Source organism: Clytia hemisphaerica, unplaced genomic scaffold (assembly GCF_902728285.1).
Source record: "Clytia hemisphaerica strain Z4C2 unplaced genomic scaffold, Clytia hemisphaerica genome assembly, whole genome shotgun sequence".
Lineage (NCBI taxonomy): Eukaryota > Metazoa > Cnidaria > Hydrozoa > Leptothecata > Clytiidae > Clytia > Clytia hemisphaerica.
In genome coordinates this window covers 365,364-388,624 of record NW_027104472.1, presented here as the reverse complement: position 1 = coordinate 388,624, position 23,261 = coordinate 365,364, and the positions used below count along the sequence as shown (strand labels likewise).

Below are 23,261 nucleotides of genomic sequence, written 5' to 3'. Positions count from 1 at the left end.
GGGTAGCCATTTAGGTTATGAAATACATGTTTCAAGTGAGTTATTTCTTTGTCAAATAGGGCTTTTGTCGAACATATATTATGTGCTCTGAGTATCAGTGTTCGCAAGGTTCCCTTTTTCCACGTGGTCGGAGCGAAGGAATTCCAATGCAGTTAAATATCGGTGTTGGTTGGTTTACGATAAACAGATGTTTCGATTTTTCTTCCTATTTTGCGGATCTTCACATCTAAGAACGATATTTCGTCATTGTTCTCGAGTTCGTATGTGAATTTGATATTTTTATGATGTTCGTTAATTGCTTTCAAGACAGTGTTGATTTCTTTTTCTTTGATGTAAGCTATGGTATCATCGACATAACGCCACCCCGGTGTCATATGTTTTTTGACGGTAGGGATGACTTTAGTTTCAAGATCAACCATGAAGATTCAAGCCAGAACAGGACCCAATGGTGAACCCATGGCGACTCCATCTGACTGTTTATACATAACATTCTCAAATGAAAAATGGACTTGTTTAGTGCAAAGTTCAAGAAGTGCTTTAAGGTCTTCTCTCGGAATATTAGTTTTCAACTCCTTTTTGTCATAGATTTGTGTCAGTAAAATTTCAATGGTAGTGTCTAACGGTACATTAGTGAAAAGAGAAGTAACGTCAAATGAAATCATTTTCATACCTCTAAGTTTTCGTTGATTTTTCCATTTATCAATAAAGTCTTTTGAGCTCGATACTGTGTAATCAGAGCTTGCCAGTGGTCTCAAGAGTTTTGCGGGGTGTTTTGCAAGCTTGTACGATGCGGTATTGATGTTTGAGATGATAGATCGGATAGGCAGTTTCTCGACTCCTTCGGTTGCTTTCAACTTATGAATTTTGGCGGTACCATAGAATTTTCCCGGTCTTGATCCTGAGGGATAGATAGTTTTGTATTCCTTCTCTGTTAGATGAGATTTAATTTTACGGACAGCTCGTTGGATTTTTCCTTCGAGAGTTTTTGTTGGGTCGACGGTAAGTTTGGTGAATTGTTGTGTTTCAAGCATAGCAAGACATTTTTCAGTATATGATGTTCGGTCGATAATAACGATACCACGTCCTTAATCTTGTTTCATGAGGACAATTTGTTCATTTTTCGAAAGCTTATTCCTAATTTGGCGGTACTTATAAGGTACATCGATTTCACTGTATCTATGGTAAGTGTTCATCAATTTCGATTTCATTTCTAACAAGTATGTGTCAGGAATGTGATTAATATTACGTAAGATACCTTGGTAGAAACGCTCGAATTCCGCTTTCAATATGACTTTGTTGGTGTGGGATGGTATGTGATGGTCCAACCCGAACGAAAGTGCTTTCTTCTCGTCTTGGTTCAATACGTATGAAGAAAGATTGTGAACAGTTTGTTTTATGTATTTCTCGGGTTGATGTTGTTTTTCCTTAATCCTTAATTTTGCAAGTTTCTCTTGGTGTCTTTTCCGAATAGCTGTGACTCGTCGAGAAATTGTCGTGTGGATTCGATGAGTGATTGCTTGGAAGAGTACCATAGATATCGACTTGGACAAATTGTTGGATAGTGTTTTAATTTCTTTTCTTACTTTGTTTCGTTCATAATGTTTGTTTTGAAGTTCTGTCTCCATAATGATGCAGGCGAGTTTGCGTTTAAGTTTGTAAGTCCCATTTCGTATTGCAACTTTAACCATACAAAACGTGGGTATAAGATTCTCTTTCTTACATGTCTTTATGAATTTGATATCCCATTTCAACTTCGCCAACTTCGTTTTCTTTGACTCCAAAGTTCTCATTTGTTTTGTGATCTTTTGCCCATGCTTCTCAGACATTCAGCACTCAGCGGACACGAACCGATCACTATGGACAACGTTAAAGTAATTGCGAAAGGTCTCAAACGTAATGACACTAGAGAATTAACAGAAGCTTTGTTAATCACTGAACAAAAACCTTCATTGAACGTTCAAAATTTATTCAAAACTTTACAACTTTTTAAGACATAGACATATAGTTCCTTTGTTAATTACTCTTTTTTATTGTGCCATCGATTTAGTTTCATCGTTTTCTCAGTTAAGCGTCCCATGGGTATCATTTTAGATTTTTACACATTGTTTTTAAATGAATTTTTTATAACATTTTAATTAGCATGTTTCTGTAAATTTTGATTTTAGAATCCTCATTCTGTATTAGATTTTTACTCTGATGATGACCTCTTGTGAGTGAGGTCGAATATATAGTTTTTAATAAAAAACAAAAATGCTTCTGGCTATCTAAATAAATAAAGATGATGGGTTAGTTTAAAAAATGACAATATAAACAATATCCATCCAAATAAAAATGATGGGCTAAGAGGTTTTTCTATATGCAATAAATCTAAATAAGTACAAATCACAACCCACAATGACCCCTTTATAACTGGTTAAAACTGCATCCCATTAAACGAACCCTCCCCAATTTCTTGCTGGTTATCTTGTAAAATATATATAGGGATAAGTATCAAGAATCTTAGTGTGGAAAGGGGAATCTTATACAAAACAACGGTACCACTGGAGTTTTTAATGATTCAAAATGAAAATCCTGATTAGCAAAAGGTATATCAAGATCGGTGAAGTTCGATATTGAAGATTGATTTATTACCTTGTTGCCCATTTCTGACGGCTTATTAGCCGACGCCCACGCTAAAAAGCTTAAGAGCCATTTTTTTTTTAATCTTCAGAATAAAGAAAGTGTGATACCTCGCCCTCCTAATGATTGTAAGGGATTGTTTAGGCTAGAGCTGTTGCGCTAGCAATTTTAACTGGAACCATTTGAGCTACAAAAACATTGATTGAACTTGATCGAACTACGATATAAGTAATCAAACTTTAATCAAACTGAAGATTTTCCGGTAAAGTTCGATTACTGTTCGATCAGGTTCAGTAATTAAACACCTAACCGTTCGATTTCGTTCGATGAAATTTGATGGTTCGATAACGGAAATTGGTTTGATAGGGTTCGGTTGACATCGCCTGGGCTGGCATCGGGGAGGAAAAGCTGGAACTTTTTCTCAACCAAACTCATTGAACACGAACATCAACTAAACTTCATCAGATAAAAAACAACTGACTATTTGTCACAACTGGTTAACATTTAACACATAACTATCTGGTGAAAAAAGGAAAAAAAGATCATACCTGTGCTGTTTGTAGTTTTAGTGAAGAAGAGGGCTATGTGTTGATGTTTGCTGTTAGTGCTGTTATTGGTATTGATTGTGGAAAATTAACTCTTTTTGTACTACTTACTGAGCATTATCAATTTATTGGTGCATTCACTAACTACACAAACATAAAATACTTGTAGTAAACGAATAATAAACCTCTTTAAATACTCTAGAAAAGACCAGAAAACATGATAAAGATTTATACAGCAGCAGCAAGCTTCAAAAGAAAAGCATGTGCAATCAAGCAGCCATTAAAAAGTTCTCAAGATGAATGTTTACAAAGGCTTGGTTACACTTCTTACACTAACGTATTTTAATTATTGAGGAAAGTGCTGTTTTTTATCTTTGTGAGTGAGTCCACCTTTAGAATATTGGCCGTAGTACGCCCGTAGCCAAACACACACGCCATAATTTGCGCCCCAAAAGTATTGCCCGGATAAACTACGGAATGTAAAACATACGGAAACTGAAAGACGACAAAAACAAACACAAAAAAACAGCGAAAAAATTTAACCCGCCTCTCACTCATCGCGAAACTATTAAGCCACCTACACTCCGCTGCGCTCCGATCGGTGGCAATTAGTATTGGTATTATTGGTATTACACGCATTATAAACGACTCCAGTCTACATCAACAGATTATTTCGTCATGGATTCTGGTATCCTTCCTTCTTTGCATCCTAAAAGCCTTCAACAGATAACCTTTTGCAAATTAAATCTTAAAATCATTTTTCTCCATCTTATGAACGTAAAAGTTTGGGCGTTTCCTAGTGCAGACCCTGTTCTTATTCGTAGGGTGCTGGACATTGTTGAGTGGAATTGGTTTTTTGAGGGTGTTGATGTTCAAAGCCAGGTTTTCCTTTTGACTCAAATCATAATTAATATCATGTCAAACTTATTGCCAAAAAAATTCATAACCGTCAGGAACAAGGGTGCGGTATGGATGACGTCAGAGATAAAGAGAGCCCTAATTCGATGAGTGGCATGTTAAAAATGGGAGGAGGAAAGAAGACCTCAAAATCCGCAAAAAATATCAGTCCAAAAATTTATTATATACTGGATAAACGACTCATAAAACGATGGAGAGCGATCATTGTATTTTCATTGTTTCAGAAAACAATTGATGTTCTAGCTTTGTCCGCAAAGGACAACTGTCATGGCGGCTCGAAGATGTCTGATTTAAAAAAATGTTTATCAGTCTTATTTTTAAAAAGTTCTCTAGCTCTGTCTTTTTGTACATTTGCAGAAAAAAAGTTTGAAAGTAAGGCTAGCATTCCGAGCTGGATACATTTGTGAATTGTAATGTGAGAAAAACATCATTAGCCAAGAAATTCAGACAAAATGCTTATAGTGACGCGAAATTTTCAATTGGAAATATCTTTCCAAGACTGTCCCCAGATGAGCTGAAATTAACAAACATAAGACTTGAGTATCTTGGCTCCACTGTGATATAAAAATCGTTTGGAGGCACGTGGTGGCAAAGTGGTTTTTTTGAGGTTGAAGTTTGAAAATTTCCGGTGTCAACATTAAATGTCTTATACACAACACGTCTTTTGCATCTTTCTCACAGCTTGAAACGTCATAACGACTTATAATTAGCAATTAAGTGGAAGAATCTGGGCGCGTTCACACTGGAAAGTTTACTTAATTAAATCTATCAAAGTTAAACAAAGAGATTTATGATGGATGAATACACTGGTTTATTACAGTTCTTTGTAGGTTCACGAGATCTATTATAACACGGTAATTGATTTTGCTTAAGGCTTCTCATTGGTTGATTTTTTATTGAGAGTTTCGATTTCACCTGTGATTGGTTGATATTGGTATCCATACATCACTTGAAATCCGCAAACATATTTGTTCTAATGGTTTTACTCAATAACTGCATTCATCTTACACATCAACAACACCGTTTGCACTATTTCTAATTTTTTCCTCAGTTCATTCGTTTTTGAAATCGTAAAACTTTTTGTTCACTGCACGCATTCTTTGTTTATGCTTCCTTAATAAAATCTTTTGTTTTAAGGGAAGCCTCTACCCTACCCTTAAGACAATAGAGCTTACGACTCTTAATTAAGGAAGATCGATTAAAAATTACAATACTACGCGTTCGACTCTTTGTTAAATGCACGTTCTGTATTGTAGTCAACAAAAGATTCTCCTAACTACATTTTTATTAAGGAAGGTCTGTAGTGTGAACACGACCTCTGACTCTCACAGGAAAGTTTTAAGTCTCTTTTGGGAATTGGATGAGTGATTTTTAATAAGAAATGCAATAAAAATGCTTCGAAAAATCATTTAACGAGGGAAGGAGAGTGAACAATAATATCATTACTGCGGACATAGCTAGTACACAAGAAATCGGCAAAAATCTGTTACTTGTATATCAAGCGTATAATAAATCCTTGATCAGTCTAAGGGTAGTCAAGGATACAAAAAAACTCTTATTTTTTCTCGTTTAGCAAAGAACCTAAGTGATCCAAATATAGGATCGAGGAAATACACGTTTTTTTTAAGAAACACACTTTTAAGAAACACGAGCTCAGAATGCCTAAAAACTAAGAAACATCTAAGAAACATGCTGAGGCTTAGAATGAGAAAATAACATTTTTTAATTCGGTTTTTTTAAGAACTTTCCAATCCAGCCTTCCATGAGGCTGATTATGTCAAAAAGTTTAGAAACATGTAAGAAACATTTAAGGCTCAAAAGGCCAATTTCTTAAGAAACATTGAGGCTGCTTGGTAAAACTGGTTTCTTAAAAAAAACAACGTGTACTGGTCCATTTTAAGGGCTCTGGTCATAGTGAAAAATCAATTTCGGAACTTAAAGATAAAACCTTATGTTTTCGCTTCTTTGAAATGTTTAAGAACAGACTGCTTTTGAAAAAATGAATTTAAGTTATTACATCATGAGTAATTAAGGAATAAGTGTGGCTTAATAAAAACCTTAATAAAACGTCATAACGACGCTATTCATATACTTTTCACAAAAAAAGCCTAATCTCCTTAAGGAAATCATTTTATTGTTTCAAACTTTTTTTAAGTTGATGACAAATAATTTCTTTATTTAGATTTTTTCGGAAAATTTTTCTATTTAGCTACCTCCCAAGTTATAGCTGTTTTCGTATGGAAATTTAGTGGAGAAAATTGCCAAAAATGAGGTTTTTTGGAGATTTTAAAGGAAAGATACTTCCACAAAAATTTTCCGATATTATACTTTAGATACTAAATAGATACATCACCTGAACCAAAAAAAATTCCAAAATGTTTGATTTTTCCCGAGATTAGGGCTTTGAAAGGTGAAATATTCTTCTTCGAAAAACTCTTCGTTTTCTTTTTCATTTATTTTTTTCATTTCAATTTTTCGATTTTTAAATTCTAAAAAGGTAGGTTTAACAGGACATATAAAAAAATTTATACATTAATCTTTTTAAAATGCAGAAATTGCCATTTAAGTTGTTGTAAAATCGAAAAATTGGGTATGTCCAGAGCCCTTAAATCAATTTCTTCATAAGAGGACGTCGCAAAGGATTCCGCCTATTAAAGATTCCTTGCTGATGTTCCAACGAAAACAAATATCTTTGATCAAATTAGTGCTCTCTCATAGACCCCACCAAGTTTATGTATTAGGGACCTTTAGCATCTTGGACGGCGACTTTGAAAAAGTACGGCAAGATTGAACAAAAAGAAAGCCCTTAAGGGCTACATACACTACACAATATATTGTCAGGCAATATATTGATGATATATTGCTGAATGTCGACAATATATTGAAAAGGTGTCCGCAATATATTGTCAGCTTGATTTGCAATATTCCAACAATAAAGGGGGATTGTTTACAGAAAGAAAATTCCTTTTTATAATAGAGCACCAGTTGTTTAATTCGTACATTACGGTCCGCAAACCATATTGTTGAATATTGTTCGTCAATATATTGTGTAGTCTAAGTAGCCCTGGATCGCAGCTAGGTTTTATTCTTTTCATATCAATTTTTTCATGAGAATAGTGAATTGTAACAGGGTAATTAAAGAACGTTTTCAATTTTCAGAACGACTTGAAAAATTTTTTTTGACGTCGTCTTTGGGACGAAGACAGTAAAGGAAGAGTATCATGTTTTGAATCCCTAGATAATTATAACGTCAATATTACAAAAATTGACTAAATTCAAATTTGTCCACGTGACTATTAAATTAAACTATTAAACCTATGTAAAATTGGATAAAATTTGAAATTCGATTTTAAGATTTACTTCACGTCCTCTTTCAAGTCGCTGTCATAGATGCTAATGGTCCCTATTTTCACTTTGAGGACGGTAAAGTGACTGAAGTAATTTGAAAATAACCCGCAGTTTTTTTCAGCAAGGTTGAGGATTGTAAAACAACTGATTTAGCGTCGTCCTCGGTTAGTCAGGATGTAGAAAAAATAGAACCTTACCGTCTCCGTCGCAGAAAAAACACATGCATGAACTCGGAACTGATAGTGTTTTATCGCAAGACAGCTTTTCCCACGCTCTTCCACTCTTTTTCACTCTTTTCACACGCACTTTCCCACACTTAATAAATCTTAGAATAAACAACTCTCGATGAAAAAGCTGACGTTTTCCCTGTTTACAAAAATAACGGGGACAAGAGTGTGGCAAAAAGTCCTACAACAGTGTCTTTTCTTCCTTGTTTTGGTAAAAATGGATCTGTCTCGTACTCCTACCGTGAAAAGCACAGGTCGAAATCATATATCGACCTGTGCTGACCAAACCAGATTCTATTCAGTGCGCAATCAACGCAGAGAAAAGTAACCATGACGACAATCCAAGATTGAGGATTGAGATCAAAGTTTTTTTCGCGTTGTTGAAAGCACAACTTAGAAATGTCATCAACGCTTTTTATAAAGAGTCAGTCTATAGTGTGCAGAGGGGTCCAGCCCCCAGCATTTTTCAAGGGGTGGCTAAGGAAAATAGCCCCCAGCTAAATTCTAGAAACATACCCCCCAGCTTCACAAAGCGAAATATTAAAGAAATTTTGCATGCGAATTCTTTATAAACTTTTTTCCAGAGGGATATTTTTAACATAATTTATATCTTCAACCTATCAGCTCTGCCCCCAGTTCTATTACACAACACTCAGCCCCCGGCCTAGCAAGTTAGCCCCCAGTATCTTTTGAAAAATACAGCCCCCGATCAAGGGAGTTTCTAAACATCGACTAGAAATGGCGACCACGACCGGCGACCACGACCAGCGACCAGATAAATTTGGATTATCGAGTTTTTTCTCTTTCACCAACGTAGAGTGTCTCTCCTTGTCATTTGAATATATCATATTGAAGAGTAAGCTCACCCATGTCTCATCTATTTAGAGCCACATTCCCTATGCATAAAACAACGATTTCGACGCATGATTATGGTGTCAATTTCTATCCTTTTGTATTATCAGCATCAAATTAATTAGCGGCATAAATCTTTTTGAAATTGGTTTGTGAAGCTTTGTATTTCATCATCAGATTGTTATTTCTGTCGAAATTAGTCATTTTGTCAGCATAAAGACAATAGAAAACTTGATTAGATTCATATCTCTGAATCTGGTTTCCCAATTTTTTCCTACTGCCAAGTTCTATCTATGGCTGCGTTTAGACCAGCCTGGCATTTGTAATTGCTTGCAGTATTCTTTTGAATTCTATTGTTCCGCGCAATTGTTCGGTTTGTCAAATGCCTAATGATGCTAGCGTGTTGGCATTTCGTTGGCATTTGAAATGCCATTTTGAGCAAAGGAATCCCCTTTTCTGGCATTTCAAATCAAACAAACAAAGGAACCAAAATAAAGAGAAAAAATGAAATTAAAGTATTTGCACGTTTTTTATCCAGTTCTTTCTATAGATTGTACAACTTGCAAGATTTGCCATAGCCTAGCCCTACGGCAAAAAGTTTCAGTCTTAATTAATGACTGCAGTTTTTGAGAAATTCCATGCTTTTCATTGTTTGATGTGTCAAAGTTGAACTCGAGGGAATCACCTTTTCAGTAATGACTCTAAAAAGACGATTCCTTAAATGTCATGACAGAAAATACAATGGAAAAGCTATTAAAATTGAATCCCTCACGAGCAAATGCCAAATTACAAATGCCAGTTGGTCTAAACGCAGCTTATTTATACTAAAGGCATCCCATTCAGCATTATTAAAATTTTCGGTGTAACAAAACTTAGAGACATCATACTTAATGGCCCTGTCAATATTTTTGTCAAATCGTGTCACTTTGTCAAGAAAATGACTGGTTTTCAAAGGTCACTTTTTAGTATTCTGAGGACTTGATTTAGACATTAGGGACCTTTAGCATCTAGGACGACGACTTGAATGAGGACGTAAAGTAAATCTTAAAATCAAATGACAAATTTTATCCGATTTTACATAGATTTAATATCGCATGGAAAAATTTGAGTTTAGGAAAGTTTTTGTAAAAAATGACGTTATAATTCTCGAGGGATTCATATAATTTAAAACTATTGTGCTTTTCTTTTACCGCCTTCGTCCCAAAGACGACATCAAAAAAGAATTTTCAAGTCGTCTTGAGATTTGAAAACGTCTATTAATTACCCTATTAAAATTCACTATTCTCAAGAGAAAATTGATATGAAAAGAATAGAACCTAGCTGCAATCCTTATATCAATCCCCTAGGGGCTTTTTTTTGTTCAATCCTGCCGTACTTTTTCAAAGTCGCCGTCCTCAATGCTAAAGGTCCCTAATCTCTATGGTGGAGAGGGCAGATATACTCGATAACCCAAATTTATCTGGTCGCTGGTCGTGGTGGTCGCCATTTCTGGTCGATGTTTAGAAACTCCCCCCAATCAAGCAAAAATGGTTTAGCCCCCCCTAAGCTCAGGGGGGGGGGGGGTACATTCTATGTCATTGATAGAGAATCATAATATAAAGATTTGTCTATTATTTTGACTCCATTGAAGTAACATTACCATAATTAATAGTTTAGTGATTACTGTTATACATTTTGGGATTCATGTAGAAGTTTTCTTTTGATAGAAACTCATTTTAATTACAAACAATTAAAAAATCAACCTCTGATACTCAGGGTACTCTTCCGTTCGGTAGTAAATACACATGGTAGCTTCGTAGCTTGACTGTAATAAGCAATGAGTTTGATTTCTTAACCTTTCAACAAGCAAAGTATTTGCCGTCAACGTAGATAACGGAGTGTTTAAGTGTGTTCTTATTTTTTACGTAGCATATTTTTAGTGGTTTCATTCCCCATTACTACTCCCAGAGATTCATCTCTAGCCCCTTCGGGGTTATAGGTTCAATGGTAATAACTTTTCCTTGAAGCGAGATTTTGAAATTATGCCGTGTTGTAAACCATATCAGAATTTAACCTCGGTTTCTTTAGTCTGTATGACAAATGGCCTAAAAACGTCAGATGAATAATTTGTAAAGGTTATTTTCCGTATTTTTTCAATTAAAAAGTTGTTCTAAATTGCTCGAATCCGGTCAATATTCTAGTGACATCGCCAATTAATTGTATTTTTGTATATCTTTATTCAACTATAGATAGATAATATAAAACAAAAACAATGGCTTGTTTTATACTACACTTATTGTTGTTGTTTATGTTAAAAAAATACCACATCAATTTTCTTTGACAACTGGTAAGTTTTGAACAAGATTTTTTATTGTTATTTTCGTGCTAGTAGAATTATGCCAGTCTTTAAAAAATGGTTTCCTGTCAACCGGCAACCCTAATCGAAACCTGAAATCCTGTAAAATTGTTTTCGAATACTCTTAGGTGCCAAATAAACGGGGGGGGGGTTCGAACAAACGGGGGGGGTTGGAAAAATTTTTCAAATTAAATAAACGGGGGGGACCTAATTACCGGGGGGTTGGAAAATGGACCTTAAAAAACCCTAAAAAGGGTCAAAATCGACTAAATTTAGGCTTTTTTCAAAAAAACGAGGAACTTTCCTTTTGGTAGCTGGGAATTTTTTCAAAAATTAATAAACGGGGGGGTCCTAATAAGGTCCGGGGGGGTTGGAAAAAATCGAAAAATTAACAAGCGGGGGGGGGGGGGGCCGTTTTATTTGGCACCTAAGAGTAATAGACATTTTTTTGGTCAGAATATTGCAACTAGAGAAGGACTATCACTAGAGGAGCTACATCTAATAAAATAGTTGACAAACAAAACCCAAGAAGGGGTAAAATCTAACACGTTTATGTTCTTTTGTGTATAATTCTGAGAAAATCTTTGAAAGGATTTGAAACTTTTAGACTTTTAATGAAATCTGATTGAAAGTACTTGTGCAAATTCTTAGGGTCATAGATTGTCTAGATCAGGGTTGATGACTTTATTGTGATAAACATGACATAAAAACCAGCATAAATCGCTTAACACTCGAAATTTTAAAATGCTGATAAAACTTCTGAAATAATTATCCAATCATATTCCAATTTTGACACGTGATAAGTATTGACAGTAAGAATTTGAAAATTAAAAAAGAAATTGTTGAAATAATGACGTCATCAAATTTTCAAAATATTACTCATCTTCAGCATGGATACTGGATGCATGGATCTTAAACAAAAAAAACCCTCAAAGAAAACACAAAATCGGCAATTATGTTAAAGAGCTGTCTTTCATCTTTCAGAATCTTCAAACAGAATCTTCAAACCCAGGGGGGGGGGACTTCCGCAAAATTGGGCACGGGGACGTGCCGCTGGTCAGGTCCCTTTTAGGCTCTGAAAATATCTGACAGGGTCCAAAATTTACTAGTTTTCAAGACGTGTATCTGAAAGTCGACTTTAGGTAACTTTTGACGATTTTCTGAGTAGAAATTAGAAGTTTTTTCAATTTTTCGTCTACTTTTATTCATTGTGGTCAATTTTCAGGGTAAAAATGGAAAATATTTTTGAATTTATTTTCTGACAGTGTCCCAAATTTACCAAATTTTCATATCTAACAGGGTCCATTCTTCAAACTTTAGCAGCACTTTTGTGATGACGTCATCAATTTAGGATGGACTTTATCGATTTTTCTTCCTTCTGGAAATTCGTGTCATGATAGAGAACATCTGTACCAATTTTCATGTCAATAGCTCTTCTAGATCGATGATAGAGGATGGTAGATTCTACCCCTGCTGGGGCTACAAAAATCGAAAAAACTTGGGGTTAGTACGGTTAAGTGAAAAGAACATTATGAATTTCTTTCCGATTGACATTCGGATGATCTAAAGTCATTTTATCCTTCTTTTACAGACACGTTCGCAAGCTCAACAACATTGCACGTTTCACCGAAAGGGAGAGATGAAGAAAATTGCGGCTTGATGCACAAAAAATGTCAAACAATTGATCATGTATTGAAAGAATCTAACAATAGCAATCTGAAGTTGATTTTAGAGAACTCTCAGACTCAAAGCATTGTTTATCACACTCAAGGAATGTTACGCCCTGACAGTGATTATTTTCAGTTACGAATTACAAAAGAATACCAAAATGGAACAAACCCGACTATATATGGAAATGGATTACCCTTCATTCAACCCAAAGCTGCTTTCAGTCTATCTATTGATCAGGTCGACCTTCAGAATCTCGTAATTATTAACTCTATGAATCAAAACTCAAGCATTGCCATATCTTTTCTAAACTTGAATATTAGAACAGAGATAACAGGAGATTTCATATCCACCACCAACACAAACAGCAATCTTAACGTCACTGTACAATCTTGTGTTTTGATATCACCGACCAGGAATGCGTGGTTGAAGATATCAATGAAAAAAGCGACTTCGTTTAAATCAATCATCAAATTAACCAACAACACCATTCGGGGAGGGCGTTTTATCATAATAAACGTTCAAGTACTTGATTTTTCACAAACAAAAATACATAACATGGTCACTGATATCTTAACCGAGAACACTTCTCAATTCTCGTCTTTCATAATATACTTAAAACATATCAAAAACGCAGTTTTCCGTGGCAAAACTACAATAAAGAATTCCACATTTGAAAATTTCATATATGCATATGATTCGTTTATACAGGTGCAAAACTTTAACTTTCATGAAACAAACTTTGAAAATGGAATTATCAGTGAGGACTCGTCTTTAACAATTCGAAGATTTGAATTGCAGAATACAACAATAAACAGATGGGTATTCTTAGTAATGAATAGCAATTACAGTGTAAATGAAACTCGAGTCGTGGACTGTGTTCTAAAGTCGGGTCTTTTCCATGCTCGAACTTCTGTTATTAATACAATTCAAAAGGTTGAATTCCAGAACACAACAATTAACGGAGCGACATTTAACGTAGCAAGAAGTATTTTCGAGTCAATTGAAATTCGGGTTGTTGACTGTGATGTAAAGAGCCAGTTTTTTAAAATTCAAAGTTCGAGCAATATCGCAGTTCGAAAGATTGAATTACAGAACACAACAATAATTTATGGATCGGCATTCCTTGTTTTGAGAAGCATCTTCAACGCAGATGATATCCGAGTTGTTAACTGTATTATGAAGACCCGTCTCATCAATGTACAAGATTCGAATAATGTGACAATTCAAAGCATTGAATTACAAAATACAACAGTTTATGGATCGGCTATCTTCGTATCGAGAAGCATTTTCAACTCAAATGAAATTCGAGTTGTTGACTGTGTTATGAAGAGCCGTCTTGTCAATGTTCGATATTCACCTAACGTGACAATTCACAGCATTGAATTACATAATACAATACTTTATAGATTCGCATTTTACGTACTGAGAAGCATCTTCTACTCAAATGAAATTCGAGTTGTTGACTGTGTTATAAGCCGTCTTATCGATGTTCGATATTCATCTAACGTGACAATTCAAAGCATTGAATTACAGAATACAAGAGTTTATGGAGTAGTGGCATTCTACGTATCGAGAAGCATTTTAAACTCAAATGAAATCCGAGTTGTTGACTGTGTTATGAAGAGCCGTCTTGTCAATGTTATAAATTCACCTAACATGACAATTCACAGCATTGAATTACAGAATACGACAGTTTATAGATTTGTATTTTACGTATTGAGAAGCATTTTCAACTCAAATGAAATTCGAGTTGTTGACTGTGTTATGAAGAGCCGTCTTATCAGCGTTCAAAATTCATCTCATGTAGCAATTCGAAACATTGAAATACAGAATACAACAGTTTATGGATTTGCATTCGTCGTATTGAGAAGCATCTTCAACGCAAATGAAATTCGAATTGTTGACTGTGTTATGAAGACCCGTCTTGTCGAAGTTCAAGATTCGAATAATGTAACAATTCACAGCATTGAATTACAGAATACAATAGTTTATGAATTTGCATTCGTCGTATGGACAAGCATCTTCAACGCAAATGAAATCCGAATTGTTGACTGTGTTATGAAGGATCGTCTTGTCAGTGTTCAAGATTCGAATAATGTAACTATTCAAAGTATTGAATTACAGAATACAACAGTTTATAGAGTGGCATTCTTCGTATGGAGAAGCACCTTTAACGCAAATGAAATCCGAGTTGTTGACTCTACATTCGAAGAATCATTGGCGTATTTAAGACGTAAAAGTGATATCACCATAAAATATATATCAGTGAGCAAGACCGATATAAGAGTAGCATTTGTCGTTTCAAAGGAATTCAGTAAATCCACGATTACAAATGTAACGATTCACGAAAGCACGATTAAAGATACGATGTTTCTCCTTGCAGAAAAAAGTAACGTTATACTAAAAAATGCAACAATATTTGACACTAAAATAGGTATAGACATGTTTTACTTGTATGAAAGCACGGTAGCACTAGAGCATTTCATCATTATACGTTGCAATATTAGTGGCGCTTTCAAAGCAATTGAGAGTGTCAAAGAATTAGGACCAGGCATTAAGTCGGAGTTTCTCAAAAGTAACCTCACTGTTTTGGATTTCAGGCTTTATGATAGCCGTCTGAAGAAAAATGTCTTCAATCTAAAAAATGCAGATATTTCTTTGGAAGGGATTCAAATTAAAAACAGTTATATAGATAAAAGCATATTGGATGTTGAAAAATCTACTGTTAAACTTCGAGCATTTAGTTTAATAAACAATACCACTCCAAACTATGCTATTCAAATGAATAGAGTCAAAACTGCTACTTGCGAAAATTTTACCACACATGGAAATACTTTTTTAACTTTGATGAGAATTCAATCATCATATTTCAAAATCTCGAACTTCAAATCAGTTCGTGATAATACTGAAGGAAAAATAGCTATCTTCGACGTTGAATTTTCAGATTTAAATTTGACGAACAGTATGTTTACATTAAATTCCATTGCTATAGGTAGCCAAATAATTAATTCAAAGGGAAGCAGCATTTATTTTACAAAAGTTGACATTGTGTTACCGAAATCATTGTCCGTGGAACTCAAAGTATGGAAAATGTTTGGAAAACATCGTGGGCAAATCAAAAACTTTTCAACCATATGCGGAAATCATTTCAACCCTCAAATAAAAAGACTTAAATCATCGACAGAAATTGTTTGCAACAGATGTCCATCAGCTCAATACTCAATGTCAATTGGAAGTTTTCTTATAATTTTTTTGGAAAGTATGAGCAAATTGGCAAGTAAAACAAATGCCACTAAACTCAGCAAAATTGCACAAATTGAAAAAGCAACTTGTAAAATCTGCCCAACAGGTTCTCGCTGTCCAGATAACGATTTAATAGCACGTGACAATTTCCATGGCTTCTATGAAAATAAAACAGCGGATTACCAATTCCTTTTATGCCCCGAAAGATACTGTTGTTCATCAACTACAAGAAATTGCAAATCTCCAACAACTTGCAATCTAAATCGAGATGGAAGACTTTGTGGCAAATGTGAAGAAGGTTACTTCATCAGTTTCTTCAATAATAAATGTATTAACATTTCTGAATGTACCAATGAAAGTCAACATTCTTTCTGGACGCTATTTTTCATTTCATTCATCACTTTGGCTGTGCTGCTAACATTTCTTAAAGATCTCATCACTGCTATCAAATGTGCTGGGCCGATCATAATGGTATGTTTAAGGTAAGAAAGGATTAAACATTTGCGGAGTTCAAAGGACACGATAGTCACAAGTTTGTAATATTCGCGCAATTTTGTAATATTTGTGGAGTGTTGTGATATTCCAGTTGCACAGTTTTGCGATCAAGAGTTTGCACACTTTTAAGATTTAAAAAAAAACATCAATTGTTTTCTGAAACAATGAAAATACAATGATCGCTCTCCATCGTTTTATGAGTCGTTTATCCAGTGTATAATAAATCTTTGATCCTATCAAGTAGCTCGCAATATTGTGACTTAATCCGAAATTTACAATTCAAAATATTATTTAAACCAAAAATCAAAATGCTGACTTGGAACTCTTTATTCTTACAGAATTCTGTGCAAATTTATTCTCATTCGTTATAAAACAAGTATACTTTGCAAAGAGCTGGCTTATTTCTTCGAAATTCTCAATATTATCGGGAGTGATAACACCAAAGATTTATTATACACTGGATAAACGACTCATAAAACGATGGAGAGCGATCATTGTATTTTCATTGTTTCAGAAAACAATTGATGTTCTAGCTTTGTCCGCAAAGGACAACTGTCATGGCGGCTCGAAGATGTCTGATTTTTAAAAATGTTTATCAGTCTTATTTTTAAAAAGTTCTCTAGCTCTTTCTTTTTGTACATTTGCAGAAAAAAAGTTTGAAAGTAAGGCTAGCATTCCGAGCTGGATACATTTGTGAAATGTAATGTGAGAAAAACATCATTAGACAAGAAATTCAGACAAAATGCTTATAGTGAACGAAATTTTCAATTGAAATATCTTTCCAAGACTGTCTCCAGAAGAGCTGAATTAATACATAGATTTGAATGTCTTGGCTCCACTGTGGTATGAAAATCCTTTGGAGGCACGTGGTGGCAAAAGTGGTTTTTTTTGAGGTTGAAGTTTGAAAATTTCCGGTGTCAACATTAAATTTCTTATACACACACGTCTTTTGCATCTTTCTCACAGCTAAAAACGTCATAACGACTATATAATTAGCAATTGAGTGGAAGAATCTGACTCTCACAGGAACGTTTTAAGTCTCTTTTGGGAATTCTATGAGGATTTTCGATTAGAAGCAATAAAAATACTTCAAAAATCTTTAATGGAGGGAAGGAGATATGAACAATATATCATTCTGCGGCATGCTAGACACGAGAAATCGGCAACAATCTGTTCTTGTATATCCAGGGGAAAAATCCTTGAGGATCATTCTTGTTATTAAAAAAGGCCATAAATTCGTTGTTCAGAAGAAAAATCTAAATTCTATTGTATTTTGCTGGAATACTCGGAAAGCTGATCTTAATTCAGCTTGTTGTAGTTTTATGAACTTGTAAGATAAATCACACTATATAAAGGTCAAATTAAATTCTTGTTATTACCCCTTATTAAGTCTCGATTCCCAGAAAAATTAAATTTACAGGAGGTTTCGCCACAGAAAAAACGTTTTTAGATTTGAATGTCTTGGATCCATGTGTATGAAATCCTTTGGAGGCACGTGGTGGCAAGTGGTTTTTTTGAGGTTGAAGTTTGAAAATTTCCGGTGTCAACATTAAATTTCTTATACACAACACGTCTTTTGCATCTTTCTCACAGCTTAAAACGTCATAACGACTTATAATTAGCAATTGAGTGGAAGAATCTGACTCTCACAGGAAAGTTTTAAGTCTCTTTTGGGAATTCTATGAGTGATTTTCGATTAGAAATGCAATAAAAATACTTCGAAAAATCATTTAATGAGGGAAGGAGAATGAACAATAATATCATTACTGCGGACATAGCTAGTACACGAGAAATCGGCAAAAATCTGTTACTTGTATATCCAGTGTATAATAAATCCTTGATAGGATCATTTCTTGTTATTAAAAAAGGCCAATAAATAACGTTGTTCATAAAGAAAAATCTAAATCTACTATTGTATTTTGCTTGGAAATACTCGGAACAGCTGATCTTAATTCAGCTTGTTTGTAGTTTTATGAACTTGTAAGATAAATCACACTATATAAGGTCAAATTAAATTATTCTTGTTATATACCCTTATTAAGGTCTCGCATTCCCAGAAAAATTAAATTTACAGGAGGTTGCGCCACAGAAAAACGTTTTTCACTCTAAACAAGGTGAATAAAAAAAAATTGAAAATGTGATTTTTTAGTGTTTTTCCGCCTTTTTGAGTGATTTTAGGCCAGAAAATGAGTATTTTAGAAAAAAGAATAATTTTTGCAATTTTTCTTTAAAGTAGCTTTTCTCGAGTTCTATGACTTTTAACAAACTGAATCCTTCTCTAACGGAAAGAAAACTTCAACTTGAATGAATGAACAAGTGTGCCAAATTTCAGCCAAATCCGACCATTTTTAGGCCTGTAGGCTGCACCAAAGTTTTAGCCTCGTTTTGGTGAAAAACTCGTCCCCAGGCCCCAAAATTCAAAATTAAAAAAAAAGAAAAAAGCACCTCAAGATATTCACCCAAGGAACAAGTGTGCAAAACTTCAGCCAAATCGAACAACTTTTGAAGTCTCCAGGCTGCCCCAAAGTTTTAGCCTCGTTTTTGCGAAAAACTCGTCTCCAGGCCCCAAAAATCAAAATTTTTGAAAAATGAAAAAGTCGCCCCCAGATATTCACCCAAGGAACAAATGTGCAAAATTTCAGCCAAATCGAACAAATTTTGAAGTCTCCAGGCTGCCCCAAAGTTTTAGCCTCGTTTTGGCGAAAAACTCGTTCCCAGGCTCCAAAAATCAAAATTTTCAGAAAATAGAAAAAGCGCCTCAGATATTCACCCAAGGAACAAGTGTGCAAAATTTCAGCCAAATCAAACAATTTTTGAAGTCTCCAGACTGCCCCAAAGTTTTGGGACAAACATACAGACAGACAGACATTCTCAAATTCTAGCTTAACTGAAGTTGAGAAATGTCAGCTTTAGAGGTCGTCAAACTGAATGTGAAAGGAAAGAAAAATTCAAAATTTCATAATGGGAAATAATCTCTTTACAGTAATCAATGCCAAATTTGTACGTACAAAAAGGACCACAGGGAACGTACAAAAAGGGCCACAGGAGCCTACAAGAAGGAACATGGGGAGCCTACAAAAGGTACACGGGGAGCATACATAAAGGTACACAGCCGTACACGGTTTTCCAGGGTTTTTTCGGCAAATTTTAGTGTTTTTTCAAGGTTTGTTGGACCATTTATTGGGTATTTAGAAGGTTTTTGAGAACTAAAATTGACTTAAATAGTAGGATAGTCTTGTGTTGACAAGGTGCATGGAGGTTACTACCAGTAGCTGGTGCAGAAACAAAGATTGCGACCGAAGCAAGCAAGAAAATTTTTGGAACTTTACCATAGACCAAAACCTCAGTGATGACCCAAGCCAAAACAAAACAACTATATATACGGTCACACTCATGCATTTTCAAGGTTTTCAAGGTTGCTTAGTCCAATTTCAAGGTTTTCAAGGTTTTCAAGGTCCCGTAGACACTATGACGGGGAACGTACAATAAGGTACACGGGGAACCTGAACGTGAAATAAGATACACGGGGAACGTACAATAAGGTACCTTAAAGGAAGAAATTTTGGCGGGAATTTAATTTGGCGGATGGCCGAAAAAGTTATTTTGGGGGAATTAAATTTGGCGGATGGACGAAAAAACTAAATTTGGGGGGAATTTAATTTGGCGTTTGATGAATAATTTATCCTTAAAATAGCGTAAAAACAGCAACAAAAAAATGCAAAAACACCTTAGAGATCATATTTTCAAAAAGTTTAATTTGGCGGGAGTTTAATTTGGCGGATGGTAGACTGGAGTCGTTTATAATGTGTGTAATACAGTAGTATAGGCGTTATATGATAATACGATTATTGTTACGTGATTTAGTTTGTATAAACGACTGGAAGAATCCGGTGTTCCGGCCTTATAGATACCCCGGCTAGCTACGCAGAAACTTGCGTAGCGAGAAAAAAAAATTATCAAGCAACAACAAACTCTCAAAACATAATCAACTCAAATGACAAATTTTTAACACACAAATCCACACACATTTTTTTTGAAGAATTTCTTTTGAGCGAGAAAAAATTATAATTGCAAAATTGACACTTTTCTTTTGTTTGGAGTTAGTGCACAAAGGTTTCTAGACGACTAAAATTGTTCCCTCCATTACTTTTTGCTTTATTTCTACTATGTCTGAATTAGTCGTCTAGCTTGCTAGACTAGGCGGATGGCGGAAAAAAGAAATTTTGGCGGGAACTTAATTTGGCGGATTCTGGCCAAATCCGCCAAATTTTCTTTCCGCCAAAATTTCTTCCTTTAAGGTACACAGGGAACGTACAATAAGGTACAAGTGGAACGTACAATAAGGTACATGGGGAGCGTACAAATAGGTACCCGGGGAACATATACAATAAGCTACACCGGGAACAAACAATAAGGTACACGGGGAACGCACAATAAGATACACGGGAACATACAATAAGATATACAGGGAACGTACAAAAAGGTACACAAGGAGCATAAAAGTGGGGGGCATCCGAGATAACGGGATCACGGGATTGGGCTCTTCCAGAAAAAATCCGTTCATGGGGGGTGGAGGATGAATTGTCCAGGGGTATTGAAAAAACACCAAAAAATTGCAATGTCCAGGGGGTAAATTCCAATGTCCAGGGGTAATTTTTTGTGTCCATGGGGTTGTTTTGATGTTCGTCCAGGGGTATAACCCGTGTCCAGGGGGTTGAAAATCAAAATGCCCAGGGGTAATTCATGAAGAAAATAATATATCCTCCACCCCCCATGAACGGATTTTTTCTGGAAGAGCCCATTGGGCCTTTTTTCAAACGGTATTTCGGGATTTGCATCAAAATATAACGGGAAAACGGGACTGGAGCCATCTGCCGATACAGGGATCCCACTCTTAAATCTAACGGTAAAACGGTAACCAATCAAATATTTCTCAGGATTCCGGTATTTAGTCATTTCAAGGTTACAAATGCGTGATAGAAGTTTTCAGAATGAAGAAGTATATCCACATTAAAAATCTTCGCCTGCGGCGCGAATAGATTTCCGCTTTCATTCATAAAAGTGAGAATTGGAAGCTTCAGCCAAATTATTTTCATTAGATGCCTTTCACTATTATTTTATACTACCCTTTTAATTACACCCCTAAAAGATTTTCTGCAAAGTTTTTTTTACTGTGTGTGGCATGTGAGTGCAGTTAAGTGGTATATTAAGATAAAAGTTTTTAATCGCAGTGAATTTTGTTGAATTGAAATGAATTGTAGCAAAATGGTATTGGGGATGGAAAATCTCTTGATTGTAAAGGGTGGAGGATTTCAAATTCCATTGCTTAAAGCTCAGAAATCCAGTGGGGATATGTAAACTTTCAGTGGTTCATTCCAATGGGGATGAAAGTTCAGTGTAGTTTTCCTGATATGAATGATGCGTGGTCCAGGGCCTGAGCCACTTAGGGCTGGGGGCTATGATGCCATTCCACGTTTTTGTAAAGATAAGGAATTTTTAATTCCCATGATTCAGACTTTCGTTTCGATAACCGCATTTCTTAGCAAAGTCAGTTTGAAATGTGGTCGTTTTTAAGCAAATCAGAGGATCAAAATTGAAAATTTCTCCCGTCGGCGCAAACCATGGTTGCGCCTCCTTAGTCACGATGTTTTCGACTCTTCGACGTTGAAATCAAGACACAGGTGATTTAAACGGCACACTGACATCACTACAGAGTTAAGCTTTTCTCAAGTACACGACCAGATCTAGTCAAAAAAATCTCGAATACGGCGCTCTTTTTCTCTCTTTATTTTTAAGTTGCATTTTGTAAGCGAAGTAAATAAACAGACCTCAGATAATTACGATCCATTATCAATGTTTGTGTTCCTTGAAATACAAATAGTAACGGGACCGGGATTTAGTGGAAAAGTCAACGGGATTTCGGGATTTTGCCGAAAATTTAACGGGATTTCGGGATTTTCGACCCTCGGATGCCCCCCCACATAAAAGGTACACAGGGAACGTATGAAAAGGTACACATGGAGTTAAAACATCTATGTGATCTAGTTTTCTTTTTAGCATCAGACATAAAGTCTAAAAATGGGGCACTGAGAAGGGTGCAAGCTTTTCCAATTTTTGACCATAATTATCTAGACAATATACATGAAATCCGAAAGAAATTTATGCCTACCTTCTTCTCTTCTATTCATTAAAATAGAAATGGATTGGATTTCCATGTGTTCAGTGTTTCAGCTTCTTTCTCCGCCCTTCTTCTTAGTGAGATCTGTTAGCACAAAAATACTTCAGATGGTGATAAAAGCATGAAATTTGGCACAGATGATCCTTAGAGGGTATAAAACTTAATTTTAAACAGTAACACCAAATTTTCCTACCTGGCCACCTGCCAGATGACGTCATCAGGTGGCTGGGCAAAAATTTATTTTTTTGAAGATATTCAAAATCTGATAGTTTCGATAGTTTCAGTGGAAAGAGCATGAAATGCTAATGAAAATTGAGGTATAAAACATACCTTGAAAATCTTCCTATCAAAAGTTATGGAGATTGAAAGTTTTGTGATGACGTCATCATAAGCCTTTCCAGGCAAAACCTAAAAATCCCGTAATAACGGAAATAGATGACCAAATTTGGTGTTTTATACATGAATCCATGTCAAAAATCGAAGTTCCTTCTGATGCTTGGGTCTACACGACATAGAAAGGCTTAAAACATCAAAAAAAATAAGTTGGTTGTACACTGTGTTGCTGAAGGGAAAACGCGGGTTGGTGTAATATAAGATGCACGATCTAACGATTTACGATGCACGATTCGTGATCTGTGCATAAAATGTTAATTCATGCGTAATTACTAATCATAATAAAATATTTAGGCAATTTACAAACTTTCATTCGCTGAAACTCAATTATTTTTAAAAACATCATTTATGTGAGATTATACAAATTATATTTTCTCTTTTCAATTTAAATTCAATCATAGATTTAGTACAGAAGGTGAATGCACGTGGCTTTCACT

The 23,261-nt window shown here is 35.2% G+C and overlaps 1 protein-coding gene across 1 annotated transcript; it reads right to left on the bottom strand.

Moving 5' to 3' along the window:
* Positions 1 to 425: 425 nt before the first annotated feature.
* On the bottom strand, positions 426 to 1,031 carry LOC136821357 (uncharacterized). Its single transcript, XM_067077594.1, has one exon. It carries the CDS (start codon positions 1,029 to 1,031, stop codon positions 426 to 428), a length of 606 nt encoding a protein of 201 aa, XP_066933695.1.
* Between the last annotated feature and the right edge of the window lie 22,230 nt (positions 1,032 to 23,261).

What these genes read in the sequence shown, in the direction of transcription:
- LOC136821357 (XM_067077594.1), bottom strand. Translation starts at nt 1,031, where the DNA reads ATGCTTGAAACACAACAATTCACCAAACTTACCGTCGACCCAACAAAA.